General features: G+C 41.5%; 1 protein-coding gene across 9 annotated transcripts in view; it reads right to left on the reverse strand.

Annotated features, from left to right (window-relative positions):
• RBMS3 (RNA binding motif single stranded interacting protein 3) overlaps positions 1–26,344 on the reverse strand; it is a 1,095,516-nt gene that overhangs the window by 767,327 nt on the left and 301,845 nt on the right. For 8 of the 9 annotated variants that reach the window (XR_009462585.1, XM_059728828.1, XM_059728829.1 and 5 more), the window contains one exon: positions 6,241–6,414. Coding sequence is in view for 8 of the 9 variants with exons in the window: in XM_059728828.1 (XP_059584811.1) it covers positions 6,241–6,414 (174 nt within the window). In the remaining variant the exon portion in view is untranslated. The remainder of the gene's footprint in view (positions 1–6,240; positions 6,415–26,344) is intronic. The other variant, XM_059728832.1, reaches the window with a different exon arrangement.

Here is a 26,344-nt window from a genome sequence, read left to right on the forward strand (position 1 = left end):
AAATTGAAATTAAATGGTATTGGAGCCTTTATCCATAGATACATAGAAGTCTATTAATTGGTGCTACCGATAGAACTGTTTACCCACTTCCTAAATATACCCCATTTGAGACCACAGCACCTTCTTACTGACAATTTTCTAGACTTAATCGATACCTCTTGCACTTAAATAGGCAATATTTCTCAAGGTTTGTGGTGCCTTAGCTGTACTATTAACAGTTTCTGACCTAACATCAAAACACATCATTAAAACTTGCTGAAAAAAAGTTGAATTTGTATAGATTACATGGGATTAAGCCTTCCATCTGCCTTTGCTAACACTAGGTTCATTTACATGTTAATTAATGAACCATAATTATAGCGCATAAAGTTTAATATATGTAATGACAGGTACTAAATGCACTGTAAATCAGCACTACTGTGCAGTAGCACTTTTTTAGTGACAGTAATATGCATCCAAGATCTTCTGCAGTATGTGGTCACAGGAGGTAGTCCCCCAAGAAGTCAAGGATGTTTTCATCATCCATCTGTGCAAAAGGAAGGGAAATTGCAACTCTGTGACAACCACAGGGGCATCTTCCTCCTCTCAACTGCTGGAAAGATACTCGCAAGAGTCCTCCTCAAACGGCTGACTGACCATCTAAACGACCTACTGCATGAGAGCTAATGTGGCTTCAGAAAAGGACGTGGAACCACTGACATGGTGTTTGCAGCCCAGGAGCTTCAAGAAATGTGACAGGAACAGAACACCAGCCTTTTCCTCACAACGCACATTAAAATAAATCTACTGTGCATTAGCGCATTAGCACAGGTTTTGCCCGCTGCACTGATGCTTAGTAGAATTAGTCTTCTGTACATTAAGCAACTCATGTAGACATGCCCAGAAATGTCTAGAATGTCTCTGTCAATTTCTCTTGACCTCTTGACTTTCTCTTAACATGTTTTATTCTGTGATCTAAATATTTTCTTTTGAGAGAGATTCCCAAACAGGGATGGAAAGTTGGATAAAGGAAGGGATTTGAACTGAATGGCATAACTACCTTTCATTATCCAGAATATCCATTTCTATGTAATGGAACCACACTAGCTGACAAAACAAGGAATTCAGTCTCCAAAGGATGAGGATAGGAGGGTTGAAGATTAGTCTGAAGGTTCCAAACTTGAAATGTGACATTTATTTCCAAAGACAAAGCTGAACATGATTTCCTTTTCATGAGGGATTTAAAACACTTTATCCTGTGTTGCACCTGGAAAGAAGAGGTGGTAGTTTTTTTTTAACTGATGCTTTTTAGAATAAAAGATAAGGAAAAGGAAAGAAAATATGGTATCTTACAATTGGTTTCAAGGTTGCCTTTATCAGTTTCTTATCCTATATACTGATATAATAAAGAAGAAGCTCAAAATTCCTTTGAAGGTTGCAATGGTAATATTGGAAGGAATTTTTAATTTTTCTTGATTTTTTAATACAAAGAAGCCAAGATGTCTAAAAACAAGGTTACAGTTTCTTCCACTGTAATCAAAGGAAGATTTGCATCATTGCTATTTGGTCCACAAGTTTGGACAGAAAAAAAATTCAGAAGTAGTAGATGCTGAAACAATTGCTATCTTTTTGTTCAGGGCAGACTGTTGATCAAGTTGTGGCTCCACTTCCTGGTATTCATCCTGAATTGCAAACTCTTTCTCCTGCGATAAAATATCAAGAGATAAGGTGGCAGAATGCCCCCTATTAACAAGTTTAAAATTCTGAGATCCAAACAAAAAACTCCCCACCCCCCTTTCTCCCCATGTGGAGTGGGGTTTCTATCAAAAGGAAAAATATAGACTATTTTTATGCCATCAAAGAGGTGTACCATCTTACACCATCCAGTCAAAGATATATCAGTCAGGCCAATAACCAAAGTTGTGGTCAGTAACCAAAGTTGTATCCTTCGCCCAACATAGCTGGGTAGGATGTGCAAGTAGGAACTACATTTCAGGGTGTGTTCTTTCTTGTGAGAATAGAAACTAGGACACATGTTGGTTTGTCCACAGACTGCAGAGCCTCCTGAATTACTGGTGAAACTAAAAGTCCTGGTACATGTATTATTGAGAAAGCAAAATAACTGGCAGAGCTTGAAGAATTTGTGGGGAGGAAAAAGAAAACAGCAGTGGATATTTGCAATGACTCATCTAACTACGTCCTTTCCTCTGGGGTGGAGTTACAAGGAAGAAAACTACCACCAGGGCCTTTCTTTTAACTCACCTCTGGGAGACAAAACAATCCCCTCCCTTGCCTTTCTGATCCATATAGCCAATTTAATTTACCACCATATAAAGGTCTGTGCAGCACAGATGCATGATACAGAACATACAGTAAGATCTGGAACATGCCTTGGATCCTTAGCACCAGAATATGGCTCTCAAAGGATTTCACTTATATAATATTTTAATTCTTTTTGCGTAGCATTGGCTGATTCAGAAGATTTCTCCTGTGTGTGATTTGGCCCAGCCAGTAAGAACCTTTTTTGTTCCATATAACATTTCTTGGTACAGAGATGGATCCAAATGTTTCTTCAGAGATTTGGATTTGTTTCAGCGACTAGCACAAGCAGAACTTTTGAGGGCTTTCAAGGCATAGGACCTGTCTACACTACACTCTTGGATCATTACCTGGGGAAAGAGGTGGATCCCTTCTGCACTGATAAGCTTCTTAGTCTTTAAGATATCAGAAGTCAACATTGGCCTTAGGATGTAACAAATCTGGGAAGTTCTGCAACCAGAACATGTCAGTTTATAGACTGTTTTAATGCACTTTGAAACCCTCAGGGCAAAAGTGCTGCAAACTCAGCATTTAACTGGAGAGTGACCCTGCCTGAGGAATGCCAGACCTCACTATGAACCAGACCTCCAGCAAGAGTGCTGGAGTGTTGAGGTATCTTTTAACCAGGACTCTTGCAAGTATGAACCTTTTTTCCATGAGTCATAGATCCAGGGACTGGATCCTTAAATTAGTTAATTTGAAAAAAACAAATATCTTTTAAAATGAAGCAAAAAAAAAAAAAGACTTCCACACTATGACTAAAATAAAAATTAAACGACAGCACTGTTTCCTGAAGAAGCAGCCAGTATTCTTTCATGGTTACTTCTCCTGCCCCCAGTCCCACCACTGCCCCCAGACCTTCCAAAAACAAATACTAGGTATGCATGACAGGGGAAACTATAATGACTGAATTGAGCATGCTCAAAGAGAACTCAGGTATTGGCAAAATCAGAGGCAAACTTTCAGAGACATACAGACAATGAAATGATATTAATGCTTAAACACTATAGTAGGTGGGGAATGTATTTAAGGCTAGGTACAGACATTCAAAAAGCCCGAGGCAGAATCAATCTAAGTTATGTGGTTTTCTCTAAGTGGTGTAATTTAGATCGGTAGCAAAAAGAACACACATTCGCTCTTTGGTGGAAGGCAAATCTTAGATTAGGTTCCACCATTTTTAAACCAGTCTATATGTTCTGAACTTCTGTTCTGTTATAGTTATAGACTGGTTTTGTGTACTGAACTTCTGTTCTATTATGGTTATAGACCAGTTATTGATCACTTATACCAGTAAAAGTGTAATGTCTGTACCTGGCCTAAGAGATGGCACTTTATATTGTGTTATACTTGCTGTTCATCTAACCTATTTGTAATCTGTTGCAGACATTTGATGGAAACTTTTAGTGACTAGGCACTATAACTAGGGACCTACCCAATTTGTGGGGGCTGCTCCCCAATTTCGTGGTCTGAGCATGGCACTGGTTGCCATTTTTGTAGTGGAATACAGCAGGACCCTCCCACACTTTTCATTGGCTGAGGGGACCCAGAAGTCCTGCCCCTCTCTGTAGATTGACAAACAGCCATCTGTCAGTCTCCTGGGAGGGGGAGAACTTCTGCGGCCTATTGGCCAGAGGTGTGTGGGGGGGGGGGAGAGCACCATGCAAGTCTCCCCCGCTTTCCCTCCTCTCCTTCTCTTCCATGCTTCAAGACACCAAGGCTTCCTATCTCTGTTTTCAGCTCTCTTTCCCCCTGACCTTACTGGCCATTTTCCAACTTGTGGTCCCTGCACTTTTTCACAAGGAATCTACCAAATTTGCAATTTCTGCAAAAATCACAAAATCACCAATTTTATAGGTTCCTAACTATAACACGTACTTAGAATGAGTATAGTTAGCCAAAACACCATGAAAAAATTATTAATTAAGTAACTTTATACACTGAAGTCAGAATTAAATGGGAACTTCAAGACTTCTGTCTCTTCCTTATACGTATCACATGTTGGATTTTTCTAATCTGAGCACCAGTTTGCACAATTCTGATTGCATTGAGTCATTACCAACCCACCATTTGGCTGGACTGACTTTCAAAATTTAAGATTTGATTAACCACCCCCTCCCCTGCCTATAAGGGGGTTTTATTCTTTTGAATCAGATAAAATAATAATATGGTTCTAGTTGAGTTACTACAAAGCAGGTATGTCTACGTGTGGTGGACTACACAGTAACCAGAGTTACTGCAGAGTCTGCATGGTTATTTTTAGTTGCTACTGCACAATAATGTCAGTGTCATGGTTCGTGCCCGGTAATGCTACTTCATTATAGCAACGAACTACAGTGCAATATCTCACTGCTATAGCGACATAGCATCTCATGTAGATGCACCCATTTTGGTCTAACTGAAGCAAAGTACAATGATAGAATTGGCCTAAAAAAGGCTTCCATGCCTTGGATGACATTTTGCTTTACAGGTAACAACTGTGTTCTCTGTGCTCAACTGAGCTTGATAATGGTACATAGTACTCTGCTTGTCAGACTATAATACAATACAGAACCAGATTTTAGGTTTGATTCCTGATCATTTTATAGTCAAAGGTAGACAGGAATATTTTAAAAGACTTGAATATGCATGGACTATATATTAAATCATTACAATGGCTTCTATAAAAAAGACATAATTCTATACATATCATCATATGCATTTTCCCAATGATTTCTAATTGTATTCTCTCCTCCAACATTTACAAGTTCTAACAAACTGAAAATAATGGCATATAGACTTTACAGAGATGTCTTATGTTAAGTAATATCTCAGTAAGAGTGGTCATACTTGTACAATAATACCCCTCACTTATTACAATTATCATGTTAATGTATCAGACACTTCAGAAGTAAACTTTCTGGTTAAAAGTTTGCTGAGAAATAAGATATTATGTCTAAATCAAATTATGCAGATCCTGCAACCAGATTACACAGCACATATTTTTCCTCTGTAATAAAATCCGAACCTTTCGATAAAACAGAATTTTATGTTACTGGAATGCAGTAGAGGATGACAAAGCTCTCTGACCTATAACTGACAGGGTGTTAGGATATTATGTCCACATTTTGTCCTTTAAAATTTCAAAAGACAGCTAAATCCAAACTCTAAGGACACCAAGGTCAAGAGCAGAGCTGGAACGAAGGGCAGACTTGCTTACACTAGCAAGATCTTTCCTTGTTGGCCCTCTCAGTCTTGAGACCTCCTGAAGCTGAAACTAAAAAGAGCCAGTAGGCTTTGTTATGTGCACTTAGCTTTTCAGTAATGGGGAAATACCATCTGAATAGCTGTCAACCATGCCCCTTTCACAGCTGTCAAAATAGAACATGAAGTAACAGTTACACTCCTATCTTCTCCCCTTTTAACCACCTACCCATGTGAACTACGAAGGACAGCAGGCCTAGCTTAGTGACAGAAACTGCACGTTCACTATTGACAAAGAATACATAAACATTAGTGAGGTGTATTTTGATGGCAAGAGACATACAGCTTTACTGAATCACCCAAGTAATCTAAACTCTGTGCTGTTCTGAGTAAGAAATTATTTATTTCTCTAATAGTAGCCCTCAGGAAAAAATAAAAAACAGAATGTGAGTAACAAAGTTCTTTTCTCTCCCACTCACATGGGCCCAACCTAAAATCAATGTTCATAGCAAATGTTTCATATTAAAAGCTAAAAAAAATGTCTACTGCACAGCAAGAAATGAACATCTGTTTAGGTCTTAGAAACACTCCAATATTTCTAAAGTTACAGTTAATCCATCTGAGAACAAACAAACAGCTTTAACTACCCTGGGACAGAGACATTTCTGGCATACTCCACTGAGTTGTCATATTATGATACTTCTGCCTTCTAGGGAATAAAGCAGAACATTCATGTAGCTACATAAAAGGTTAATTACTTACAGCAGGATGTCCAGCACAGTACGTGTAGCTGGCATGGGACTGATAGTGCAAGCTTGCTCTTGGAAAGGTGTATGTGTTCCAAGCAGGTTGGCTGCTGTTCCACTGTGAGCTAAACCCAGGACTCATGGTCACTCTTGATTTACTGTTTTGGTACGTTCTCACTGTGGAGCTGGACTATCAAGAAAGAAAGAAAAGCAATGTAAAAAGAGCTTTTAGAACAGAATTCAGCTATATTTAATGAATGCATATGCATATTGCAACACTGCTATACATGAACAAGGAGAAATATTTCAAGAAACGAGGTAAAAGAAGCATAAAACTGTTCCCTTTTTGGAGGGGAGGGGTAGGGGGGCAAAGCATGTTGTTGCACTGTCCTGAAGTACTCATAAAGCAACAAATGCCTTTGAGGACTTATCCTGTGTTGCAAGTCCAGAGAATAATTCAAATGTGGAAGATTCAGTAGCATAACTATGGCAGGGAGAGTGGGGCATCCATCCTGGGTACCGACTATGAGGGAATGGTGGGATCCCAACTGCTGAGAGTCTTTGCCAAGGTAGTGGCAGCCCTGAGCTGGCTAGGGTAGCATCACATGAAGCATTTATCTGAGGGGAGGGGGAAGTTGGAGCAAATGGGATGGTGATCCCCCAAACACCACTCCAGGGAGCCCTTCATCAAATATGTATGTATGAGGGGAGTAGGAGGAAGTGAATGGAGCAACAGCTTGCAGGGAGCCTGGCCATGGCACTGCTGATGTAGCTACTGGTGTTTCCCAGAAAGGAAAGCCTTCAATTCCCCTCACCCATTTCTATCCATCTTTCTCCCAACTCTCCCATCTGGTGGTAGGCAAACCCTGTGCTGTCCTTTCCCCTCCCATCTGCAGAGCATTCAATGAACTTGTTACACTTCTGGAAAGATTTTTAAAGAGCTGTTTAAAATGTATGCATGTGATTACATTGTGAAATGATTCTTGAAACTTATATCTTCTTTCACTCGTATACACTCACTTGTTTCAAAGATGTACTATATATAGGCAATCATCAATATGAAGCATTTCCAACATCAAAAATACAGTTAGGCAAAGAGCATTAATAGTTGTAATTTTATTGATTAAAGTAGTGTTTTGGGAACAATGAGGACCCATTGTGCTAAACTTTGTGGAGACCGAGAGGCAATCTATGTTCCAGAAAGTTTACAACATAAACAGACAAGACAGATGAAGGAAAAAAAGAAAATGGGTATAACACACAAGCAGAATGAGTAGAGTGTTAGTTTGCAAATGTCATGTTTGTCCCACTGTTTTTGTTTTATTTACATCTAGATTGTAGTTGCCTTCATAATGGACTGACTAAATAGAAAGAGAAGCATGACTGATGAGGATAGCAGAGATATAAAAATACTAATTTTAATCTTCTTTTCAATTTTAATACCATATTTAGATGGCTAAATTATGTTGCTTATTGTCAGCAACCATGCATATTGAATTTATTTATGTTAGGCACACAAAAATGCCTTAGCCATTAAACATCATATAAACTTTAAGTTCAAAAGAAGGCCACATGACTTCCTGTGTGTGTTTATTTTCTGTATTGCCAATTAGGAAGCCTGAAAAGTGCAGCTTCCGTCCAAGAGTTCTCAGTATCTGGACAAATTTTCTTCCCACTCCCATCTCAAAGTGAAAGATTCCTGCAGAGAGATTTCTAAAGATTTAACTTACAACTAGCTGAACACAAAGTGTATGAATGAACACTAAAACCCACACTAAACTCTCATTAGTCACTGTGTGTGACAAGTGGTTACTTTGTTCTTACAAAAGGCTTTGGAAAAAAAGGAGACAGCCCATGTAGTTAAAGTAGCTTCTTTCAAATAAATCTTTTTATATGAATTGAAATAATGACAAATCAAAGGAAAGAGGCTATGGCTGTGCCTAGAAAGACAAGTTCTTTCCCCCCCTCCCCCTTTCCCTAAGGAACAGAAATTGTTTTTTTCTTTTCTTTGACATATTATGTGTCTTTCATATCATTCCTCAAAGACAATCCTCTCTGAGCCCTGACAGATTTGCAGTTGGGAAGACAAGGGTTGGGTTTTGCTTTGACCAGATGAAGTAGACTGTTAGCTATAATGTGCCTTCTTTGTTATTCCCTCTCTACCACTTGTAAATATTAGGTATTCAAGCAAGGCAGCTGATTGCATCCTTTTATAAATGAGCAGAAAGGTTGTTCATTGCTGTATAGAATGTTCTAATTAAAGTTGTACCATTGTGTAGTAACATGTTTGCTACCGATAGGCTGGACTTCATAGTTCAAATCAATGGAAAGTACTTGTGGTTGATAGAGACATGAAGACATTGATGTTTGAAGATAATTATTGATTTATTATTTGTACCAATGCCTGAGTAAGGCTCAAGTGTGTGTTTTGAGCACTATAAAAACACATACTTGCCAACTCCAAGTGTTTAAAAATTAGAGAATGACCTCTCTCAAAAATTGAAATTTTTAAAAGAATCAAAGAGATTTTTTTTTTACCTCCTACTCTGAACCATGAGGTTTGACTGAATCATGTTTCCCAGCTTTTTCTCAGCTTCATTTTTTTAAATGAAGGCTGAGATTCTTTCCTCAGAATTGCATGAAATAATGTGCTGTATAATTCTGCATGCTGCCAACATGGCAAATTGTTAGAAAGTTCCTATCCTAAAGAGCTTACAAAAGTTAAAATAATTCTGGAGAAGGAGTTGCAGAATTCATTTGAGATTTCCAGTTCTCATGCTTTGTATATGTTCCCAGTCAAGACTCCCAAACCCATTTCTCAATGGTAATAGTAAAGAATCCCAATTTATTTTCCTTATACTATCATTCAGAGCAATATTCCTAGAATTTCCCTCTGCTTTAGATCTTCTATGTAGAATCTCCTCATATCCCTTCTTGCATAGCATCTTGCTACGGTTTTTAGAGCAATACTAAAATCAAACAACACTGGTCTCACTGGAGCCCAAAAGAATTACTGAAGCTCTAGAGATGGAGGACACCCATCATCTTTTCACTTTTTCTCCCATTCGGCCAAAGTAATTCATACCTTGAGATACACACTGTGATTGCTTTTGGGAACCAAGACATTCAGGTGTTACAGGAGTGAAAATAGTAAAATGCCTATATAAATAACCTTATGTATAACAATTCTAAGAAAAATGTCACCATTAATGATGGAGAGCAATCTACAAAAACTGCTGTTATGGGCAGGAGAGTTCCCTCTTCTTCAGTCAGTTTTGCAGTGGAGTTAGTTTTTCGCCTGGTAAAAGCGTCTCTCACTTTGCTGAATATTCTCAAGGGGGAAAAAAAAGAGACATAGGCAAAGAGATTTGCAGTTATCTAAATATAAGCCAAAGACCACATGCACCACAACCACTGACATTAGGATAAGTGTCTTATGAGACTATTCCAGAGACCTGGTCACATGTGCTTAAGCTACAGGACTGGGAGCCAAAAGACTTGGAACTACAGCTGACTGAAATGTCTTGCCCAAAGAACTTCTTTTCAAAAAATATTTTTCTCTCCAACTCCCTCAGAAGAAACATCTCTGTGGGAAATGTTTATTGGATAACATGTTCAGGATGTTGGGGGAATTGGAAAACATTACTGTTTTCAGCAACCAGAAACTTGGAAAACATGATTTTGGGGAACAAAAAAATTCCTAAAAAGTCTTTGCAGAATATTTTTGACATAAACATTTTTGTCAAATGTCCCTGAGTGCCAAAAAGCATTCCCTGCACATCTCTTCCTGAAATATATACTATATACTCAGGTGTGCTATGAATTATCTGTGGAAGTTTGAACAAGGCATCAAGGGTCAGTCTTCAAAAAACTATTCAAGTGCCTATTTCCCTTTAAAATCAATGAAAGTTTAGCACCTAAATACCTTTAAAATCTGGTTCCTTGTCTCTCTCTGCCTTCCTTTCCTCATCTGTTAAGTATGACTAATAATATTTCACGGGAGTTTTGGAGGGCTAAATTTACTCATATTTGTAAAGTGCCTTAAGATCTTTGGATGGAAGGAGCTACAGAAGTGCAAAATACTATTTCTAGTCCCTGTGGCTAATTGCTGGCAAGCCTTAGTTCTTTTAATAACTGATACTCAAAGGCTAACTGAAATAAAAAAATAGTACTTAGTGTTTATATAGCACTTTTAATCTTCAAAGCATTGTACAAACATTAAATAGTGACAAAACTTTTGACAGTCCAATGTCCCCAGCCTTTTAAGCAGTTTACAGTAGATCTAAGAAAGAGCAGTTACTCATCATTTCCTACCTATTTGCATATGAATAAAGCACACAATTTAACTAGGACATTAAACAGCATACTGTAGTTCTGATGTAGATTTAAATGTATTAATATTATACTCCTTGAACTGTCCACTGTCATTTATGGCATACAACCCTGTAGTCCAAACTGCACAATAAACTTAAAAAAGGAAATATGCAAAAAGTAAATCTGATTTGCCAAAACATTTTAAGTCTTACTCTTTATGGATTCAGGATAGATCGCATTTATCTTACAACTTTTTGTTACCTGATTTCAAGGTATTTTAATATTATGCTAGAATCACTTGTTAGAGACAAGCCCAAATTCTGCTCTAGATTATACCAATTCATTGATTCAGAAAGATTTTAGTGGGATTAAATGGGTGTAAACATCAGACCTTATCCCTGAACATTTATGCCTTTAAAATTAATTTCTCAGAGTTATGTGTGGGCTGGGAAAATTACATCAGTTTGGGTCAGTCCAATATCCTGGATTTCTATTACTAAGGCCAGGTACAGACATACTTTTACCAATCTAAGTGATCAGAAACTGATCTATACCCATAAGAGAACCGAAGTGTGGTGCACATAGACTGGTCTAAAAATGGTGGAACCCGGTCTAAGATAGACCTGGATTGATGTGCATTCCAACTTAATAGTTCTACGTTAGACCAGTTAATTGAACTTCAATCCCATTTCCCCTATCAATTCAAGTTAGGTCACTTGTCCTCCAGCAGCCCAGCTTCCTTGCAAGCTCCCCACCACCCCTCCCTTACAGGGGCATGCACAGGTACTAGTACTTGGCCCACACTTGGCTACTCTGGCTGAACACCCAGCAGGCTGCACCCCCCAAGCTCTCCCAGAGCCAAGCCTGCACAGCCCCTCTGCCCTGCCCTGCACAGCCCCTCTGCCCTGCCTCTGGCCACATATCAGCTGCAGGCAGGCAGCAGGGGAAATGGAAGCATCTGTGTCCCCTGCATGAGCCCCAGAACCTAGACTCCTGAGTCCCTGGGCTGGGCCCCCACAGCCCATCACAAAGCACCCCATGGTATGTACACAGACATGACACTTAAGTCCAGAAGAACCCCTATGCTCAGGTACAGCCCCATGGACACCAACTCTGGCACCCAGACCCCACAACCCCATTCTCGGGCAAAGTCACATAGATCCAAACCTTAGCTCCCATGTGCCAGAGCAGGCACCCTGCCACCTGGACCCCACCATGGAACCCCCCATCCCCAAGCAGAAGCCAGTGCAGGCAGCTCATCTCTGGTGGGTCAGGGTAGCAGAACTGAACACTGGGACTCAGTTTGCATGGAGGCAAATCTATGACCTCCACAGTTCAGCCACTGTGACCACCATGGCTCAGCCACTGCCAGCCATGGGCACCTGGGGTGCTACAAGTCTTTTTTGGCCTGCAGCTACAAGGTTCTGGAGAATTAGGGTGGGGGAATGTGGGGGGAGGGGCACTGAGCACATAAGCCACGGCAAGCAGGTGGATTTCCCTGGAAACTAACTTCAGGAGCAGATGGGACGTGGCCACCTGCCTCTGTGGTTAAGGTAGAGTACAGTGGAAATTTTGAGGTCGGGGCATAGGGTATTGCCAGAATCACAAGGTGTTTGCTGGAAGCCCCTGGAAGTTCAAGGTTGTGGGGGTGGGCACCCAGATGCAGTGAAAAGAAGAGCCATGCACCAGGACCTGCACCTTCATACATCCTTTGTTCCTTCCATCCACCCCCTCACAGCCAGGCCCTCGCCCACTCACAGACCATGGATGAACCCATCCCATCCTCCTTGACTACTCAACCCCAGTCTCAGAACTGGGACTATGGAGGAGGTGGCGCAGGAAGGCCCCAGGATGACAGGACAGTCAGGTGCCCAGGAGCAGGAGCCACAGGGCAAGATGTCAGCTGCTGGAGCTGCCCCAGAAGGAATCCATCCAGTTGGTGATGGTCCCGACACCATCACACAATGTGGGAGCTGAGGTGCACTGCAGCTGGACCTGAGCTTCCTTGATGTCTTTCTGGGTGTGGCTGAGAGCAGGCAGCATGGTACCCAGGAGCAAGGGGAAAGCTCCAATGCCATGGAAATTAGAACCCAGGACCTGGAGTCCAAGTCCATGCCTTTCACCTCACGGACAGCCCCACCCATCCTGGTTCTTGATCCCATGGACTGCTCCCAAGCATGCAACCATTCCCCTCCCCCTCCCCCAGGATACTGCTGCTATGATTGTTTTGGACCCACTCCTCCAACACTTCCTCAATGCCTCCCTCTCCAGTGCATAGACCACTCCACAGCCTCCCCTACTACCAGCGCAGCAGCCACTGTGGAAGTATGACCTACAACCCACAGCCAGCCCTCCCTACACTTCTGCTGATGAGTCATGCCCTGACTGAGGATGCTGTGAAGCCTGGAAAGGTATGATTCATTCCCACACCACAGGGACTCAAGCCCTGGGGGAAACACAAAGTCCCTAGTGGTGAAAGAAAGAGGGTGCGGGGGAACCTACAGTCTCTGTAGGCCATGGCCATGGTCACTACCCTCTCTCAAGCTGTTGTGGCCAAGAAGCCCAGCAAGGGGTTGGGGTGGGGAGCAAGGATGGTGGGGCATGGATGGAGGGTGAATTGCCCTGACTGCTAACAGTGTGGGGCCACAGGCCCCTAGGTGCTGCAAAGGTTTCTATCTTCCAGCACTAGGAAGACCAGTCACCCCTTCCATTCCCTCCCCTTCCCCACCAGGTGCTTCAGAGGTTTCTGTATGTCAGCACCAGGCAGATCAGTGACCCTCTGCCCACCTGCCTTCCCATCCTGGAATACAACTGAAGCACCAGGCCCCTGCCCCTCTGCCTTGGGTGGTTAGCAGTCCATCTCCCATTTTATGGGAACATAAATCTGCCTCATTCACACCTCCCTGCCCTATCTCTCAGTTCCTTGCTCAGCTTCTGGGAGAAGCGGAGCCTCACTGCAGCTGGCCAGAGAAGTGGTGCTGAAATCAGCTTCCCTTCCCATATGCACTCATGGAAAGGCACAAAATGAGTTTATTGAGCTCTACAGGCAAAGAGTAAAAACCAGCTACAAATGTGGGCACTTGGCACCCTACCCCTGTTAGCATTGCCATGGGCCTGGGTGGCAGAGAGGACCCCAAGGTCAGGTACATGAGATAATACACAACTATCCATGAGAACAACTAGAATTGCAATACAACAAGAATAAGAAAAATTCTCCCTTGTGAAGCCACCCCACTCCCTCCCTCTACCCCAGTCCAGGAAAGACACTCATGAAGATGGCAGGAATCTCATGTGGGAACTGTTATCTCAGCTGATCTGGTCCCAGTACCAGGGTGACTCCTGAGTTGTGCACATGAAGAGGGTTGCAAATGGCACTCCAGCACTTTCTCCCCTCCCCTCTGATCTGATTCTGCATTCCCTTCCAGAGTATTTATGTGGGGAACAGTGATGGAAACCCAATGGCAGTGCATGGCAGGAATCTTCTTAGGTGGCAGGGGTCAGGGTTCCTCTCTCTGGGTCAGGTCACGGGCTCAGCAGAGAGTCAATAGAGGTGGCAATCGCAAACTCATCCAGGGGTATCAGCAGGATAGTGGAGCCACAGGTAGTATGCAAGGTGGATTCTCACTTTGAATGGCAACCCAGTCTTCACCAGTGTGCCATTAAAGCAAATGGCCCACATTCAGCTCTGAAGCACTTCTTTCCAGGTAAATATTGGGGGCGAAGTACTGCTCCAGCACAGACACAGGGCTAAAACACCTCTCCTGTAAAGGAAGCATGGGAAGAAGAGTGGTGTAAGGGCTTCGCTGTCCCAGCTGAGTATGACTAAGGCAGTATTGGGACTTAAGTACTGCTCCCACAGGGATACAGTACTGAAACACCTCCCCTGTAAGGGAAGGATACAGGAAAGGAGGGGGCAGGGGTTAAAAGCTCTGCTAGTATGTCCCAGAGTGGTCAGTCCCTATCTGTTCTGGGAATGGCCTGAGTCTCATAAGACCCAAGTTCCCTGGACCCTCTGAGGGAGGAGAGCAGGCACCCACCACAGTGCCTGCAGAGGGACCCCGGCCCTCCCTCCCTGACAACCAGTCCCTGCCCTGCTGCAGAGCATGCTGCTCAGCTGCAGCACAGCTGGAGCCCCAGTCTTCCCTAACCTGGATGGAGAGCAGCAGTGCAGCTCCCAGCCCTAGGCAGGGAAAGGGTCCAGACAGGGGACTCACCATAGGTCACTCAGTGGCTCTACATGGGTGTCCAGGTGAGTGCTGGGAGAGTCCAAGACCTCCTTTATACTTCATTTTTAATCAGCAAAAGTTGCAAATTCGCAGAAAGGCCAGAGTTCCTGTATCCCATCCCAGAGTAATCCCATAGTGTATGATTGCATAAACATGACCTGTGTGAGGGAGGACAATACGTAGTAGACGTGATGGCAGCCCAAGGCCAGGGGTGGCACAGCTTCAGAATGCATGGGGGAAGTCCGGAGGAGGCGCTGAAGCAGCAAGGAGGAGATTCTACATGGGTGAGGACCTTGGTCACTTTCTCCAAGCTCTGGGCATGCACAGCTGACTCTTAGTACCAGGAGCTGCAGGACTGGCATTAGGAGAAACTCCAGATGTAAAGGGAGAACATGCTCAGGGTGGGGGGGATGCCCTATACCCAGGCTACTGAGATGCAGGAATGGAGATGACCATCCACTGTTTTAAGGAGGCAACCTAGGCATCTGTGGAGCTGGAAGAGTTGCAGTGCCAGGAGAGGGAATTTTTGGACAGGGTCCTGGACCACTTTGTGTCCATCTATGACACCCCAAACTGTTTCCTTCCTAGCTTGGAGTGGTGGTAGCAGCTGCCACCCAGCCTCTCCCCCCGCCCATGGCATACTGTGCCCCACTCCAGAGACTCCTTCCTGGGGTGATAGGAATGGGGGTCTCATAGGAAGGACCCCTGGATGGCAGCTGTGGAGAAAAGTCCCCAATGCACCCTGCCTGGGAACTGCTGGAGTGGGAGGGGGACCTGGGACAGGAAGAGTAACATGAGGCAGCCATGGTCCAGGGATGCAGAAAGGCACCCAGGCAGGGTCCACTCCAGCAGGCAGCAGTAGACAAGGGGAGTGAGACTGGGCTGCCTGTGGCTGCCTGCCAGGGCCAAAGACCGTGCCTACCTCCCAGAGCTGACCAGCTCCCCCTGAGTCCTGGTAGTCCGTGTGCAGACTCCCCAAGCAATTCCAGGACAGTCCCGAAGGGGTGAAGGAGGGCTCAGAATGGGGTGGAGAGAATGCAGTTCACCAGCCCACTGGGCCAGCCTGTTGCTAGAACAGCATCTAGCACCAGAGTCCACCAACTCTAGTCCACCTGCCAGCTGGGAGCCCAGGGGTGAACTGTTCTGCTTTCCATGGACCCCCTGGGCCTGGGTCTCACTGTGAGAGAGTGGCACAGTCTTGGCAGAGATAGGCAGCCCTCAGGTTCCATCCTGCTGGGTGACATGAACCCCAGGCATGGCTGAGGGCCATGGGGCTAGGGTTCCCTAAGGGGAAGACTGGACCCCCAAGGCAGAGGCCAAGGGGCTGGGGGTCCTGTGTGGGAGAGGAGACAGGAGTCCACACTCACAGAAAGTCAGTCATATCACATTTAGGAGTGGGTTCTTCACAACAAGATGTGATACACCCATAGGCAACATGTGGGGGGGGGGGGCACAGGGTAGGGAGCATGTGCCCACCCTGACAGGGGCATCCCCACTGCCAATGGCATCTGCAGGAGCTCACCAGCTCCACCCCTGCCAAAGACATCTGTGGGAGCTTGCCAGCTCTGCCCCTGCCTCCTACAGCTTCTGCGGGTGCCTGCCCCACCCAGATTCAGGAGGCACGAGTTGCTCACAGATATACCACCAGGCAGTGTCGGCAACTTCTATCCCATTCTGTCCATAGCCTGTAGATGGAAACTTCATTTTCCATTTTCTGCTAATTCAGAGCCTTCCATATGGAGAGAAATCTGAAAGATGACTTTCAAAAGGATGTTTTTTCATTTACCTTACATATTTCTTTGTCTTTCTACCTTGTGACAATAGAAGAGGGCATGAAAGATGAGTTCTGGGGGTTTTTTGCTGGGTGTTTGTCTAATTTTAACCTGAGAAGTATCCAGCAATTAAAGCCTGTCTTGTACTAGTTTACTGAAAGATTACTTGGATAGCTAAAGAACTTCTATGGCTTCTTAGCTCTTTAATTAAAATGGATCAGGTGTTGCATGGTTAAACTTTTCCTTCATTTAAAATGTTATTTAGCCATTGAAGTTGAATGGATAGCAAAAAAATTACAGTCTAACTAAAAATCTCTTCTTGTCCTAACATCTTGACTTACACACTGATGTTTCTTTTGACTTCACTATCTCACTATCTTCCAAGCTAGATAGGGCCTGAATTTCTAAAGAAAATCTAAACAAAGAAAAGAACTAAAGGAAAAATGTTTTAACCTGCTTGATATTATACCAAGAGCAAAGGGCACAAACCCAATTTCTCTCCCTTACCAGTTACCACTAAAGGAAGTGCTATCACATTAGAGATCTGCTGATTTATTGCAGGTTAATTTTAAGTTATCAGAACAACCTAAAAAGTACCTTAAGTAAGCAACTCTAATGGAATGTAAGGAATTCTAGAGGAAGTTACTCCTTTCTGAAAATAAAAAATACCAACTTTACTGAAAAACGAACTATTTAAGTATCTCCAGCACTTTTATATTTTGCATCTAGTTTCCAGTTATGAGTAATGTAGCTATACATTAATCTAACAAATATAATATCCAAATACCCACAGTAATATCCTGGATAACAGGAAGCCAGACCCAAACATATTGCAGCCCATTCAGAAAAGATCTCTGCACGTTACACTGAACTGATGCTCTGAAGCTATCACTCACATGTATGACACAATCACTCAGTTCTAACCACTCCTTTGAAACTGCAGTTCATTAATATGTCCTGACTCTGGATGTCCATCCAGTATGAACTAGGGAATGCAGACATCACAAATATAGCAGATAATATCTTAAAAGAAAAGATTTCAGTTATACCAATTGGTTAACACTGACCTCACTGAACACCATCGCTTGTCTTGACAGAATCCTAGCATATTATTTTCACAAGAAATTTTTCTCTAATATACTACAGTCGTTGCTCTTAAAGTCTTAGATAAGTTCCTTAGACAACTAAATAAGACTAACTTAGGACTTGTAGAATTCCTTTTACAAAATACGAGGAAAATCTAGGAGGTACTACCAAATATTTCCAAAGCATTATATAGGTCAAAATGGAAACATTTTATAGCATGAGCACTGCACACATAAATATGCTCTTTTACACGCATGGCCACAGGTCAGGAAACCACTTATACATATATTTCCATGCTACTGAATGAATCATGGTCCCAAGTGTTTTACTGAACAGAGATGGATTGACTTAACTATATACATAGGTATTATATTGGAGCCAATAGAGGGCTCTTATTCCACTATTTTGTCAAACACATTACCTCTAATGCAACTGGGAAAAAAAATCAAACCTTTCGCTAATGTTTTAGACTTTTCTACCCCTTTTACAGTATCCCAAGACACGGTACATACTCTGCGTTAGAATCCTAATGTTCTTTTTGATGCTCTTGCTTGATGGGTGTCTAATTGTTGCATTTACTTTATGTCTTATTTTTAGCATTCCTAATAATTCCAATGATGCAGAGCCCCTGTGAACATATGCATTTACTCCCACTACAAATAAAGAGATGATACAAAATTATTTTCCTTGATGTAGGTCTGCAGCATGCTCTATAGCCTGAATAGAGCACTCAGGGAGAAAAATCAAGAACAGGAACACAGACTCTGTTCAACCAGTTCCCTATGAAAACAACCCATTGCCATGCATGTGACTTAAGAAAAGCCCCTCAAAATGTCCATGACACTTCATTACTTCCATAGACCTATAGAATGAAAAAAGTCAAGTTTACTTTTCCAAAAAGAAGAAACAACATTTTAATTATAATCACCTATATGTTGCAAATCAAGCACTGTCCAAGAATCATTTGGCAGACTTTAAACATTTATTTTACTGAACACCATGTAATTACAGGATGCATCCTGCCAATGGGAAGAAATTTCATAGTCTAACAAGCATACCTGACACAGTGGACAGTCCCCATACTGCAATGAACGCCGTATGAGCAGACCTCTCTACTTTTACAAAGTTCACTGCAGGATTGGGGCTCTAGTCAAAGGTACAACTGGTTCCTCACAACATTATGCCTACTGTGTAACAAAAATATTACAGGTGCATGATTTATTTATACCATCATTAATTGCAATATCCTGCAAACCGCTCTTGGTGGTAGGTAAGCAGATATTCATACTCTCATTGTTTTACTACTGATTGGGGAAAAGATACCTGCTCTCCCTCAATAAAACAACAGGTTTCCTTTCTCTGATTATGCAGTTATTATATCCTCCAAGGTATCCTGTTGCTGAACAGCATATTTTATAAAAATAAATGTTGCACTTTGCTTCTATTTTTTTAACTGAATTTTCAATAGTTGAAATTCCAGGTCTAAATAATTCCATCTTTTTGGAGATGTTTCTTCTAGCATCTCTAACCTAATAAATGATGGATGCCAGGGTGGGTTTTGAATAGGGGATAAATCACTCTAGAGATATCTGGTTTGATGCTCTCCTCATACAGCATCCATTTCTGCCACTGTTAGAGACGAGATACAGGGCCAGATGGACCACTGGTCTGACCCAGTATGGCACTTCTTATAGATTTCTAGGGTCGGAAGGGACCTGGTAGATCATCAGGCCCAACCCCCTGCTCCAGGCAGGAAAGAGTGCTGGGATTAAGTAACCCCAGCCAGATGCCTGTCTAATCTCTTCTTGAACACCTCCAAGGTAGGGGAAAGCACCACCTCCCTTGGAAGCCCATTCCATATTTTGGCAACCCTTACCATAAAGAATTTCTTCCTTATGTTCAATCTAAATCTGTTCTCCTTCAGTTTGTGGCCATTATTTCTGGTAACACTGAGGGGCACCCTGGTAAATAGAGTGTCCCCTATTCCCTGCTAACCCCCTTCCCCGCCCCTTCCCCCCCGATGAGTTTGTAGGCAGCCACAAGATCACCTCTCAGCCTTTTCTTGTGGAGGCTAAAGAGATTCAGGTACCTCAGTCTGTCTTCATAGGGTCTTACCTGCAGGCCCTCAACCATATGAGCAGCCCTCCTCTGAACCCTCTCAAGGTTATCCACTTCCCTCTTGAAGCGCGGCACCCAAAACTGGATGCAGTACTCCATCTGCAACCTCACCAACACTGCAACCTCACCAACGCCGCATTATCACTTCCCTAGACTTGCTTGTGGTGCATCTGCTGATGCAAGAAAGAGTGTGGTTAGCCTTGCTTATTACTTCATCTAACTGGCGAATCATGTTAATTTTTGCGTCAACCAGGACTCCAAGATCTCTTTCCACTGTTGTGGTACTCAGAATGGTACCCCCCAGTCTATAGGTGTGTTGGAGAGTCTCTCTCCCCAGGTGCAGCACCTTGCATTTATCCTTGTTAAACTGCATCCTATTCTGATCCGCCCACTTTCCCAGTATATCCAAATCCACCTGAATTCACTCCCTGGCCTCCAGTGTGTTTACTATACCCCACAGTTTAGTGTCATCAGTGAATTTGGACAAGGTACTTTCCACACCTTCATCCAAATCACTGATGAAGATATTAAACAGTACTGATCCCAGGACAGAGCCTTGGGGGACACCACTGCCCACATCCCTCCAGGGAGAAGCCAACCCATCCACCACCACTCTCTGGGTGCATCCCATAAGCCATAATGTTCATGTATTCACTTGTTCAGCATCAGCAACAAGCAGCATGGTAAGCAACAGAAGACAATAGGTCCTCTAAGGATCATAGGGAAAGCACCAAACACCAACTGGATCATAGGGAAAGCACTGAACACCACTGAACACCACCAATCTTTGTGGCACCACAAATGGCACATATTGCATGTTAGACCATGTGTGGGACTGCTAATTTGCAGTGTGGGACCAAAATTTGCTATGGGGATTTCCTCGTAGCAAAAAAAAAAAAAAAACCTCCAGAAAAAAAATGGTGCAAAGTATGTGAAAATAGCGTGTGCTGGGACAAACATGGAGACAGGGGAGCCCCCATGCTGAGGCATGTGGAGACAGGGGAACAGCCAACCTGGTGCTGCCTGTTCCCCTGTCTCAAGGCATACTGAACCCCAACCAACTGCTACGCCCCTCTCCACTCCTGGCTAGCCCCAGCTGAGGTACTCTGTGCCCAGCCAGCCCCCACCACAGCATATAGCGCTTGGCTGGGAGCCAGAAGGAGTTGGGCACAGCCCACACCAAAAGGCAGATGCAGGGATGTGTGCTGTGGCACAAATTTGTGCTGCTACTATTTGTGCCGCTGCAAGTGCATGCCCCTGCTCATTTGGACAGGGCCAAAGGGATCAAATTTTGTTCCTAAGTAGTCACTGGTGGTTTTGCCCATGGGACAAAGTCCCAAGTTTGTCTGGAAAAACACACAAGTGATGCAATTCTAAACTAGTACCATCCAGAAATGAATGCAACATAATTCTTTACTCATGATATCAGGTTCATCACAAAGAATCACAGGACTTTCACTCAAATAAAATACTTACCGACCTGCATTTATTGTATTCAGTATATTTTAATGTGAAAAGACTACTATCCTTTGGCTTCTCCCGTACTCAGCAACTCTTTCTGAAATGCAATAGTTAATCTAACCGTTTCCTGAGTTAAAGCAGAGGCAGCAAAAAATATAGGAAAAGCAAGAGCAGAAGAAAATAAGAATCAGTCCCTCCAAGACTAGCTCTCAGGCAATGCAAAACCACAAAGTGCTGTGCTTACAGGGGGCTTTTAACTACTAGGTATCTTCTAAGTAACAAATACAGAACAGCAATAGATGGGCCCAAAGACATCTAAGTTACATTGCAAAATAGCTTTTTCTTCGAGTGTGGATACTCATATGGTGGAGAAGAACAAGACCTTGATTTTCAATTTACTACCAGACAGGAACCAATTAAAAGGGAACTTGACCACAAGCTGCCTGAGTTCAGCATAGCAAAGACTGCATTCCCAGAATACAGCAATATAAGGATAACAGATTTTAGAAAATCAACATAAGGTCTAGTAAAAAGAAAATTTAAAATCCACGAGCATAATATATAGCAGACATAACCTCAACGCATCATATTTAAGACATAATAGACTATACTTACTTTGAAGCATAGGGAAGCAGCAGCCTATGTAGGTACAATGAGGGACAGATCAGAAATATGAGATAACAAATATCAGTACTTTAAATGGAAGAGAGGACAGGCAGCGACACAAAAATACCATGCAGAGTCAGTGCGAGGAAGTGATTTTGAGTAAAAAGAATAAAACAGAATGAATTAATGCTAGCTAAAGCCTACATAGTGCAAGATTCCACTGGCCTTGATCCAGTGAGGCACAAACAACAGAACAGCACAGGGATGTTATGTTAAGTTATGCGCCTAAATTCCTTCATTGATTGCTGACTGAGTGATCAACACCTGGGGAAAGGGACTTTTATAAATATAACAAGGAACATGGTTGGTGGAGTGGGGGGAGGAGAGAGACAGAGGAGTGGGCATTGGCAGGGAGAGAACATATTTAATATTTGAGAACAAGAATAGCATTAATAGTGACTCTCAAATGACTGAAATACTGACCTCTCCCAGCCACTGGGGTCTCAGATAACCTGCAGATTGGGGCCTTTATGGTACAAAATCCTTTGCCTAATCTTGACAGGATATTTGTTTCATACATATACACCATCATCATATGGCTATTTGGACCAGGCAATCAGAACATTTTCCCAAAAATATCTATTAAACATTAATGAGTGTTTTCCAGAATACACTCCCACCATATCTTCATTTGAAAACAGAAATGCTCCTTTGATCTTAGCAGCACAATCACATACATTTTCAAAACATTTGTCATTACATTTTGGCCAAACCACATATTTTGTACTGTATTTATGTTCCATCAATTTGTAAAAATAACCTATCTTTGAGTAAGGTTAATTTTTAAGGGAAACCCTCCAAAGCCAAAAAATAAATTGCAGCCTGACAACCTCTGGAAAGCTGCACTGCCAAGAACCCCAAAATGAAACATGGCATGCATTACAGGATGTTTCTTCCAATTTCTGTCATGACTCGGGGGAATATGATAGCTCTTTCTAATCATTTGAAGAGTATAAACAGTAAGGAAGAGAACAAAGTACTCAGATCTCTTAAGCATGAAAATTAAAAGTGCTTAGGTGAAAATTCAGGAACTATTCCAAAGTTTAGGCTGAATATATCAGGGAAACATGACAGTGAGGTTTTAATCTGTTAGCATGGTCATTTACAGGAACTAGGTGCAGCACCATCCATTTTGTGATTGAAGAAAAGGCTGAAGAATAATGGTGGAATTGGCTTTTTCTTTTGTTTCTTTGAAAAGAGAATGAGCTAGCTCTCAAAGCAGAACTTTCTCTCATCTGATTTCTATAGTAAAGTTTTAAAAAGGTTTTAAAACAATTCCTTCTAATTCACAGTGAGAAAATAAGCATAGAACTGGTTTGAATGCAGTAAATATTTTCTAAAAGCAAATTCTGAAAAATGTACATTTAAACATTTAAGCTAACAGATTTAAACCTCACTGTTAGGATTTTAACATTTTTTTCTGCTTTCTAAAACTTTTCAGATTTTTTTCAATATAGTAGTAAATTTCAAAGAAGTATATATGAACACATGTAGGAAAATTAGTTATTTTTAAACTGATTTTTTTTTACTAGCTCTAATTTACAGACTTTTAGGCAAGGCAAAAGAAAAAGATCCTGTAGAGTGAAAGACTCTATTTCGCAGTGTAAACTGGCAAAAATCTATTTCTATCCAACACTCCAAAATCAAAATTAGTGATAATTTTTCATGTCACCATGCTACTTCTGCCAGGTTTTTAATAGGATTTGTATGTGTTAAGGTGGAACTATATCTCAATTGTTTGCAGATGATGTTGCAGTGCTTACTATTCCAAAGTCCAAATTTTTTGAGGGTAGTAGTCGACCTGTTTGTGACTAAGAGACGTTCAAATGGACACTGAACATGTACCATGAAAAAGCCCCTAGGCTTGTACTTTCTTTGCACCTGCTTTCTCTCCGTGTTGGACCTAATATAGCAAAGTAAACACTTATGTCAAGCCCACTTTAAAACATAATGGCTGGCATTATATGTAGATCCTGAATGAAACAGCTACAATAAGCAGAGAATGTGAAACCAGGAAGAGAAGACAAATCATTTGTTGAAACCTTTTTAGAAAAATTAGCTAGTACAAGGCATTTGCTTTTACCTAAGAGCTCAAAAACATAATTCTAAATACAAATAATGGCTTAGCCTAAAAAAAGCTGCTGCTGAATTAATAATTCTAAACTAGATTTAAGAAAAAAAAAAAGGCAAACATGCTGAATTGGGTTGTCTGCTATATGCACAGTGGAATTCGATTTTCATTATGTAGACTATAGTAACCATTCAGCTCAATTGCATGGCTCAAATCTAGGTGATTAAAAGCTAATTACCATAGATGTCAACATATATATATTCCTTCCTGATACCTATCTGTTAGAATAGAAAATTCACTTGATTTCATTTGACATCAAAATCAGAAAGTTTGGCACCATTTTTGACTGGCACTCAGCTGTAAGATTTTAACAGCTTTGCCAATGAGAGCTTGATTGCCATTCAGGGGCCTAAATGTTAGGTCCCAATTCATCCACCTACTTACGCATGTGCATAACTTTAAGCATGTAAGTGGCAAATGGGGTGGCATGGGTGCAAAGGTGCACAGTTAGTAGCCCAACAGGTTGAAAGTCTGATGTGTTCACATTCCAACAAAATCTGCAAATTCTGCTAAATACCTTGTCACAAGGACACAAAAGAAGAGGGAAGTATGTGAACAGCTGTGTGACAAAGTCAACTGCACTATTTACATGGCTGAAATTCTGCATGTGCTCGTTCTGCCCATTCAAGACCTAAATCCCCAACAGACTTCATCCTACCCTGTCAAGGAAAACTATGCTTCTTTGCAAGATTAAGACAATGCATTTATTTCAGAGAAAATACTTTGTTGTATTAAAAAAAAATAAACTTTGGGGCATAAATCATCCTCAGGCTAGGCAGATAAGTACCGTGTGGGCAACTTATTCTACATTTGCCTACTTCAGAATGTGTTGTTTTTTCTGAAATATTTGGTATTGACCCATGTGAGTGAGATTTTCTCAAATAGACTCACCACAGGGTTGTTATCATAATTCCTGTATTTTGGGGTTTTTTTTTAAACAAAACTCATGTTTCAACAGGTATAGTTGAATTGATTATTTCTGATGGAACAATCAAAAACAGAAAACCTAGATTTTCCTAATTATTCTTCACAAGGGAATTCTTGGTCTCTAAAAGAAATTATCAGTGGGGTCTTTTATTAGTTTTTCCTTTGTGCATCTTTTTAACTAAAAAAGAAGAAGAAATCAGCATGCAGATTTCTGGATTCAAGATAAATCAATAGGATCCGTATCTATATTGGTCTGGCAAACAATTTGTTTTCATGCATCTGGGTCACAAATTGCAAGTGCCACTGTTGACCCTTTTCTTTTAACAAACACATTTTTGGAAAACACTCATTCATTAAGTCTCTTGCTCCCTCAGGAAAATATTGGTGCAACAGAGATATCAACAAGACTCAACAACAGGAAAACAACTGAAGCATTTCAGTGCCTTCCTGCCTTCCTTCTTCCCCCCTCTCACCCAAATCTCTCCTCTTTACCATCTTTAACACATACGTCCTAGCATCTATTTTCTTTCAGGATTTCAAAAGCTAAATCACTAATGACAGCTTCAAAAGTACATATTTTACCATGAAATTTGGTGCTTGTGCATCAAAAATAAATATTTTTTTAAATACAAAGGGGTAGCTATCTAATTATCCAATGTGGGACTTCAAATTAACATTTTTCCATATAAGCATTAGATTTTTCAGACAAAATGACGGTGCGTGTAATTTGTACCTGCTTTGCAAATGTGGCTAATAGTTTCAAAAGAGAGTAATTTCTAAGCTCCTATTTTATAAAACCTTGGCCTTATTTTTCATGACATCATATTAATTGTCCTACTACATTTTGTTCCTCTTCTCTTGTTTACAAACTCTTCTTGTTAAAATTTCCAGTTCAGTTTTCTCAAATTTTTGTTTAATTTTTAGAAGGTTTATAAAAAATCTGCCAGTTAGCCACTGTTTATTAAGTAATTCTTGTCCTGGAACTCCTACCCTTGAAAATTAAGTGTCATGAAATAATCTTATACTTTAAACTTAAGCAGTTGGCAATCAGTTTATAATCTAAAACATAAAACCTAAGTACACTTATGAATTTACTCTTCTTAATTACCTCCAGTAATATACTCAGAAATGTCCTCTGTTATTAAGAGGTGCTGTAAATAATATGGTCAATGCCAAGCATTCAAAAATTTAGTCGCATTGCTCCCAAAAATCATACAATGGGCAAAAATATATTGAAAATAATAATTGTGGGGTCCTCTTAATTTTCTTTTTCTACTTCAATCGTGTGTTACATTTTTAAGGTCTCTGTAACCACAAAGGATGGAAATACAGTGCACACATTGTAGAGGTCCTATAAAGTTTATGCACAGTCTACTAGTGTTTCATCTGTAATCTATTTTAATATATATACACATATAT

This window comes from Alligator mississippiensis, chromosome 5 (genome assembly GCF_030867095.1).
Source record: "Alligator mississippiensis isolate rAllMis1 chromosome 5, rAllMis1, whole genome shotgun sequence".
Taxonomy (NCBI): Eukaryota; Metazoa; Chordata; order Crocodylia; family Alligatoridae; genus Alligator; species Alligator mississippiensis.